At 49.9% G+C, this 8300-nt stretch overlaps 1 protein-coding gene across 5 annotated transcripts in view; it reads right to left on the bottom strand.

Moving 5' to 3' along the window:
• Positions 1-1400: 1400 nt before the first annotated feature.
• The window catches only part of GRIP2 (glutamate receptor interacting protein 2), a 267142-nt gene continuing 260242 nt past the window's right edge, over positions 1401-8300 (bottom strand). For 4 of the 5 annotated variants that reach the window (XM_032120774.1, XM_032120772.1, XM_032120773.1 and 1 more), the window contains exons 22-24: positions 7822-8058; positions 5987-6133; positions 1401-3510 (exon numbers count right to left, since the gene is read on the bottom strand). In XM_032120774.1, the coding sequence (XP_031976665.1) occupies positions 3313-3510; positions 5987-6133; positions 7822-8058 (582 nt within the window). In that variant the 3' untranslated portion in view covers positions 1401-3312. Of the gene's footprint in view, positions 3511-5880; positions 6134-7821; positions 8059-8300 lie in introns of all 5 variants that reach the window. The other variant, XM_032120776.1, reaches the window with a different exon arrangement.

The raw sequence follows: 8300 nt of genomic DNA, 5'->3' as shown, positions 1-8300 counted from the left end.
TTAGCTGGGGTTTTTTGGCTTGGTTGATTGTTTTGCTGGGTGTGATTGAGGACTTTGTCAGGAATTTCTCCTCTCATCAGCACAGCCTGCAATGTCTGGTCTAAGCAGCCTTGTAAGAGCACAGGCAACAACTGCAGTGTGTCAGAGGTTAAAATAAAATAAATAAACAGGAAATTTAAAAAGCCACAAAGTGCCACGAGCTGCTGCTGGAAGGTTTTGACCACCTGCCCTGGTGGCCATCACCTGCCCAGGGCTGCAGCTGCTCCCATCAGCCAAGGCCCGTGGGACGAGAAGTGACATCAGCAGGGGCATGTGCTGCCCACTGAGGCACATCCCAGGGAGCAGTTCCATTCTAACCTTTTACCTGGGACACACACAGAACCCCTGGACACACACTGAGCCCCAGGGCTCGCATTTCGTGGGTGCTCACTCAGCCTCCTGCAGCCCCAGTGCCTCGGCTGCAGCCCCAGTGCCTCGGCTGGCTCCACATGGTTTTGGCAAGGGCCTGGTGCAGGGCCCTGTTCTGAAGTCTTCACCCCAGGAGGGCAGCCAGAGATGGCAGATAAGGCTTGTTTGCATGGCAATGATTCCCCAGTCTAACCAGGGACATTCCTATACCCCGCTCAGGCTCTGAAAAGTCCTGCATTACTCACTTGGTCACAAAGGGGTGCAAAATCCAACTCACCCTCTCTGTGCTGGTGAGCAGAGATTCCCTATGGCCTTATCCAGGAAGCATTCCAGCCTGTGCTGCCCTCAATGGGAGCCTAGGAGAGAAATCCTCGACGCCTGGAGACAAGGAGCTGTGTTCTGGGTTCGTGGCAGTCATCTCTTGGGATGTCTAGTTTCAGAGGCGGGGTAATTTGGCTACCACGGTACCCCAAGGCACCCCACAGGAGATGCAGGGTTCTGAGCACCAGATGGGACATCTCCTGCCAGCACATCATTCTCCAGCAGTTTTCTAACCCATCCCCAGGGATTAACCACAGCTTTGCAAATGCTGCCCCGTCACGGCTGCCACGTGCTTTGCTGCGTCAGTGTTTTGTCATGGAGCAGCCCAGCTTCAAGCCAAGATTCCAGTGTGGAAAAGCTGCGGGCAATGCTGAAACCACATGCATGAGCATCTCCAGCTCCCCCTTGTTAACAGCTACAGCAAAATTGCCTCCACAGGCACAGGGAGGGGAGCGACCCAAGTCCCACCACTTATGGTGGGCAGCAAAGCACAGCCCCAGACCTACACCAGTAGCCCTACAAACAGTGGCCTCCCAGCCAAACCCTCTGCGTGGCCTCCCCCTTGTCCTCCAAGGTGTCTCACAAACAGGGTCCCCTGTTAAAATGCTGCTGGAAGCAAAGCATTGCCTCACTACCATCCTCCAGCAGAAAGCAACACAAACCAAAACAAACGCATTTCATTTGCTTTTATTTAATTTTAAAAAAAAGTCAAAGTCATTCCAATCCCATTTAAATACAGAGATTTACAAATAGGTCCAAAACAGGACTAAAATATTCTTTGAAATGCTGTACTTTTAAATATTGTGCTTTCATAGATACATAAGAAAATTAGCATATAAAAATACTTTACAAGGAATACACTCTAATATATGGATAAAAATACACATTTCAGTAATGCATTTCATCTTCATCTCATTCAAAATGCATAGGAAGGGATACGAGGACCAAGTTTTTCTTCTTCCTTTTTTTTTTTTTTTTAAAGCCTTTAATAAAAGTCTTCATTAAAAACCTATGAGAAGCCCCAGTGAGCTTCCACTGCTCAGAATATTGCATATAAAAACACTTTCGGCTGCACTGTCAATGCTCCACGGTATCAATTATGGCACATTATCTAGGTGTGGCAGCAACGGTATGGGATATTGCATACTCAAAGAGAAAATGCCTACAACGACAGATGGATGGGGCCGTGCCTGGAGGAAACACCCGCATACGTTTTGCTGTCACTGGGGGATGTCGGGGACAGACAGTGTGGGGACGAGTCCTGGCTCAGCAAAGCGAACACACACGTGCTGTACACCCACCCAACAACCTCCACGCTCCACTGGCGTGCAGGTAGGGAGGGAGGAACTGGAAGGGCAAGCAGGGAAGGAGGGCAGTGGGCTCCGGAGCTGCCGTATCCAACTGAGTGAGCTCTTCCACTCCACTGCCCAGGCCTTCCCGGGGAAAGCGACGCCGGCCTCATGCTGCCACCAGGACATGAACATCATCATAAAGTGCTAGTATGGGAAAGAGGGCAGGCAATGCAAACATCACAGCCCCTCTGCCACGCAGGGCCAGGGGCTCTCGGGCGGGAGGGGAGCGGCCACGGGGCTACAAGACGCCAGCAACAGGCAAAGGGGCACACACCACCCAGCCCACAGGAACACAGGACACAACCACCACCCAACCAAGGGTTTGTCATGCCTCTGCCTCAGGGGAGACAGCAAGGTTTCATTGACCCAAAACATCAGGGGCAGCCCTGGGAATTTTGCTATTCTGCTATCTATTTCCAGGCACAGGCCAGGTTTGCAAGCAAGAGATCTCCATTAAGCTCAGACAAACAAGGGGGATTCAGGCAGGTACTCAGGGCCTTTAGCCCTGGGTATGGCCTCTACTCTGTAGTCACTACTGAGCACAAGTAACAACACTGCTCATGGGAGTCAGCCACACGAGGTGCCTCATCCCATCACAGGGCGAGCCAGATCTGGCAGGGAGTGTGGACAGAGCTGGCAGGAGACAGCTGCAAATACCAATTTTTGCACAAGAATTGCATTTAGCCACTCACAAGCACATTTTGAAGTGTCTTCTAACAGCTCTCTCCACAGCCCTGTACCGGGAGTGCAAGGGGCTGCAGGAATTGATTTACCAGGAGTGTTGAAAGGATGGAGCTGGGCACAACATAAAAGGAAAGGCATTTCAGTCCTGCTGTATGTGATTAACCGAGCAAACAAGGAACATAATAGCACCATGTGTGTTTGTAGGATGGCCAAGGCCTTTCAGGGTGAGGAGGATATCTGAAGCAGGATGCTGCACACTCGATGGCAGGAGCACAGGGGGATGCCCTGACATGGGGGATGGCTGTGGATGCTCCTTCCTCCTGTTGGCAGTTTGTCCCACTGCCGTCGCTGCCACAGCCCCAGATGCACACCCAGCTCTGACCTTTCCAGCAATATATGGAGGTCTACAGGCTCACTGAAGACCCACCTCCCCACTTGCAGGTTATGGTACGTACAGCATTTACACATACCAGTGCAAAAAACCAAGAGAAACACCCCAAATACCACAAGAGCTCAGCAGAGGCCTCGTCTGCTCTGCTCCCGCTGCTCAGAGCGTCTGGACACTTGCCTTGACCTCGGCGCCGCGGGGGACCTGCGCCAGGAGCTCTCTGTTCCCCTCCGAGGGAGCATTGGCAGCCAGTGCCAAGGGGTTCCGGCTAATCACCAGGTCCAGCTTATCTCCAGCCTCTGAAATCAAGGGAACGGCCAGACAGCAGTCAAAGTCTCTCGTTCGGATGCGGTTTACCTGCCGGGATGGATTTGGGACGTGCCATGGGGAGGAACAACAGAAAGATCATGTTTGTTAGTCAGCAAATGCAAGATTAGTGCTAAACCCCAGCTGGACAAAACACACAACTCTTGGGGGTCCCTGGTTCCAGGTTCATAATGGAGCAGAGCAGAAGCACCCCTTCAGAATGAGCATCTGCACTTAGCTGAGGAGTGATGCAGTAACTGATTGAGGAAGGGGAAAAGAAAGTCTGGGCCAGGCATGAGCCCTGACCCCAGTGCCTGGGGCAGTATTACAAGTATTAAACACTGCAGGGCCCAAAACCAGTTCTCCTGTTCAAGCCTGTAGAAAAAATGTTGCCATTTTCCATTTTCTTTTTTGTCATCATGGCTTTTACTGGCCTTCAATTTGTGGTGCCAAGTATTCAGCACCTAGAAAACAAATACAGCCCTAAAGCTTCTGGCAACCATTTTCCAGCTCAGCCAGAAGTAAAACCAGACTATACTGAACAGTTTCTGCTTCCATTCTCCCCATTTATATCCTTCATTTCACAGGAATCTGGATGCATTTCATGTGGGCTCAGGAGGCAGCTGCAAATTCTCTCTGTAGGATTCAGCAGTGAAAGCAGTTACTGCTGGCTCTTGCAGACCTTCAAGCACATTTCTAGGCTGGGTCATCTGGAGAAACCACCCCAGCTCTCTTGCCTACAGCTACCAGAACACTTGGGCTTGATGCCATGACAGCTCTGGAACAGAGCAGGCTGGCAAATGGCACGGGGATGGGAAGCAGGGAAAGGAGAAAGGAATTTCCCATACACCTTTGGAGTGAACATAACCCCTGGGGCCAGGTGTTGCTTCCTTCTTTGGGTAAGGGCTGGATACTTGGCTCCATACAACCCTTCCATCCCAAGCCCCTTCCCAGAATTAATGCGTGCCCACAGTGCTGGGTCTGTGAAACCAGCAGTGTCCCCCCACCCTAGCTGGTGTCCGCACAGAGACCCCAGTACTGCTCCTTACAGCAGAGGGACAATTTCTAGCCCGCGCATGGACAAGGAGAGATAAACCACGAGCTTGCTCTCCCCCTGCTCTGTGCCAGCCAGGCAGCTCCAGTGCAGAAGTGCCATTAGTGCAATGCCATGCTCCAGTTAATCCATGCAGCCGAGAGGCAGAGGGTCTGTGACAGCAGGGATGAGGTGTTTCGCTGGCCTTCAGGCATGTCACTGTGCCCACAATCAGCAGCACTCCGCAGCATCCTCAGCAACGCATCTCTGCGCTTCTTGAGGGGAGTCACCGGTAGCACGTCTGCGATCCCTCACTCCCAACTCCACACATCAACACGATGGCAGTCGCCTCATGTGCCCGTAGGTGTGAGCTGTGCAGCACAGCATGTGGAAAAAGGGTGTCCAAAGTCTCCACACCACTCTGTTTAGGATTTTGGGCACACCTCCCAGAGCACTTGGCACTTGCAAAAAGCGACACATCCAACATTGAACAGAAAGGCAGCCCAGAGCCTAATTAGCTTCTTGCTCATTCTTGCACCATCTTTTATTTGAAGCTGAGAAGGAATAATTGTATAGCAGCCAACTGGCTAGAGACCATAACAAGCTTAAACAAGGTTCCCCACAGTGCTGCCAGTCCTCCAGTTACCTGATGTACATAAAGTATTGGCTCTAATCCAACTGCTAAGAACCCCCGCCTAGAAATCAGTAAAACTAAACATCTGAGTGTTTCCAAATATGGTCACAATATCTGCATTTCCAAATGGTGGTAATTTTTCCATAGAGGTTGCATTTCCTTCAGTTGCTGTTTGAGCTGCCTCAAAGCTAAAATAGTTGGTTTTCATCCATACAGAGCTCCTCTCCAAATTCCAAAATTCACCAGGCTTTTTCTGTCCCTCTGGTAGTCCAATATGCCCAGGGCACATCTATTACAGACTGTGCTTTTGGCCAGAGTTTTTATTCTGTTTCTGCATCAGTCATTTCCGATGAAGCATTTTTCAAAGAAAAATATCCATAAAAAATAACTTGCTTGAAGGATGTGTTTCCTAGAAAACTCTTCTAGTTGTCAAAGGCATGCACAGAACTTCATGAACATCACTTAATTCCACAAGGGGCTTCACAGCAACACATATTGGTCAATACAGTCTGGTTCATCCAAAAACCAGGAATAGGACTGAGGGTGAGGAAAGGAAGCAGCACAGCTTTTTGCTTGTTTGGAGCTGTCCAAGCTCAAAAAGGCCAGTGCCAGAACAGGCTGTGCCCTGGACTAGTGTAACCTAGGAGTACCACATGGGGTACCACCTGAAGGTACTACCTAGTGATTTCCTGTTATAAAACACAGGTCCCATTGAGTTGGTGGCTAAAAGCTCACCTAGTTGGCTAACTATTACCTTTCATTAAAGTTAGTGCTGCCATGGATGGGTCTCACTTCTCTCTTCCTCTCAGCCACTCATTCACTCCGTCCCAGCCTCCAGAACTGCATTTTGCATTTATTACCTGAAGCACTCTGTCATATGGCTTGAGGCCACACTGATCTGCTGGCCCATCCGGACGGACCATATTTACATAGACACCTTTTTCTATCAGGCCATCCGACAAACTGAATCCAAAGTCTTCGCTCTCCGGGTCTTTGTGGAGTGTCATCTGGAGAGGCAGAAAGAGAAGAAGCAGGTTTCAATGCAGCAGAGCAAGGAGGTGATGTACAGGGCTGCCAGGATGGGAGCAGCATGAGCAATGCGTGCAGACCTACAGCAATTCTGCTCTGGGTCTCCTGGGTGGGTTTTTCTTAGCCTGAGCAGATAACAGAGACTAAGCCTTATTTCCCTGACACCATCACCACAGGGAGAATTGCTTTGGTGACTGGCATAAAACCAACCCCATGACAGTCCCTCGCCCTTGGATGTGGAAGAAAATGCGAGCAGTGTAATACAGACAGCACTCATGTTTCACTAAAAGAGCGACAAACAAGTGTTTTTAATGGAGCATCGCCTTCCCTGGCCCAGGTTATGCTGTGTATCCTCCGTGTGTGCCAGACCAGCACATGAAAGATCAACATGTTCACAGGGAATTTTTAATGTCGTGAGTCAAATGTGAAGGCAGCTCATTTTTAATACATCACTCAGCAGGAACATCTAAAATTCTCCGTATTATTTACAAGTCCTTTTCAGAAAATTCGTATCGGTAAGTGCTGACATTCTGAGCACAAGAAATGGGCAACCTCATCATCCTTCCCTTGGGCATGTCACTCTTTGGCCTTGTCTAAAGGAGGAGAGCACTGTTAGAAGTGTGTCTTGCCCTGGGGTAACACTGGGAACCAGGGACAGCAGATTCCCCAACACTACCGAAATCTCCCCTTGCCTCCCATGAACTGGGAGTGAATCTCTCCCATGGCTCACAATCCATGACTGTGCTCCTGGCTGGGTGAGCCTCATGGATCTATGGTCCTGGGGAAGGACAATGCTCAGGATGATGCATCAGGATGGAGCATCCCAGCTGGCCTCAACCTCATTTCCGAATACAGCCAACACCAGACGCTCCAGCAGAATGAAGAGTCACTCTATAACATGCCTAATTACACAGCTCTCCTCCTTCAGGTACCAAGGAGTTTTATTTAAAGACACATTTGCCATGCCCTGAAGGGCAAAAGCAGATCAAACATGAAAAAGTTGTTTTTTCCAGCTACCATAACTACAGGTTTCGTTCTGAAGTCACACTAGGAAAGAAAAAGGCAATCAAAGTTTTGAAACCTCTCCAGCTCCCTTCCCTGCTTGCATTCTACATCAGCAGCTTCTGCAGTTAATTACTTTTTCTAATTACCATTGCCTTGCACAATGGTTAAACTGGCTATATTCAGCTGGATGCTGAAATCAAACCAGTATCCCATCACTGGAGTGGAAGCGGAGGGAAAATAAGTCATTTTTTATTTGAAAAGTGGCCTACTACATGGAGTGTACCACAGGAAAAGAGCTGATGGGTCTTCAGGGGGCCATACTTTGAGCTCTCTCACTTTTATCTGTAGCACCAATTAACAAACTCCAAAACACAAGGACCTGGAAACCTTATATATAAAGAGAAATAGCAAAGCCCAGGTTTGAACCCTGCTGAATCATGGCAGCTAAATCCCATTACTCTTCTGATGGGGCTCCTTCATCTTAATCTGATCTTCTGGAAACCTTTGCTGCAGACCTTGGTGAGGGCCAGCTTTAACAAGGACCAGTTTCTGGGTGTCCCTCTGAGCAAAGCAGATTTTTTACAAGGTTGCAAAGCTTCTACAGCTTTAACCATTGAGGTATTACAGTGCCACAGTTACACCCACCCTTGGCGACACAAACCTTATGAAACTCAAGGGGGGTCGGGGACATGATTTCCTGCATCTCCTTCTCGATCTTCTTCATGTCCAGGTTCCTCTCGTTCTTCTTGGCAGGGGAGCTGCTGCCCTCAGTCTGTCCATCGCTGCAGCTGGAGTTGGCTTTCCTCAGTGGGCTCATTCCCGAGGGGTTGACAGAGTCCAGGAGCAGCTTGCTGCCCTCCAGGCCCAGGTTGTGCACACTCCCTGTCATGATGGACGCCTGCAGGGCGAGGGCACAACGTCACTCTGCTGAGTCAGCAGTAGGAAGAGACGGACCACGCGGCCACCAAAGCGTCACAGCCAGCACGGCGGCACCACTGCTCTCATTAATCAGAAAATAAGTACCAAGAAGCTCTTCCTGTTGCCTGTAAGAGCCATTCCCAGACCTTGGGAGCCTGCTTCCAGCTCTATGGCTGAGCCACTTCATGCCCTCCACCCCCACCCCAACATGGAGCTTAGTCT

This window comes from Corvus moneduloides, chromosome 11 (assembly GCF_009650955.1).
Source record: "Corvus moneduloides isolate bCorMon1 chromosome 11, bCorMon1.pri, whole genome shotgun sequence".
In the NCBI taxonomy this organism is placed as follows: Eukaryota; Metazoa; Chordata; class Aves; order Passeriformes; family Corvidae; genus Corvus; species Corvus moneduloides.
The sequence above is the reverse complement of the archived record's forward strand: the minus strand, read 5'-3'. Positions and strand labels throughout refer to the sequence as shown.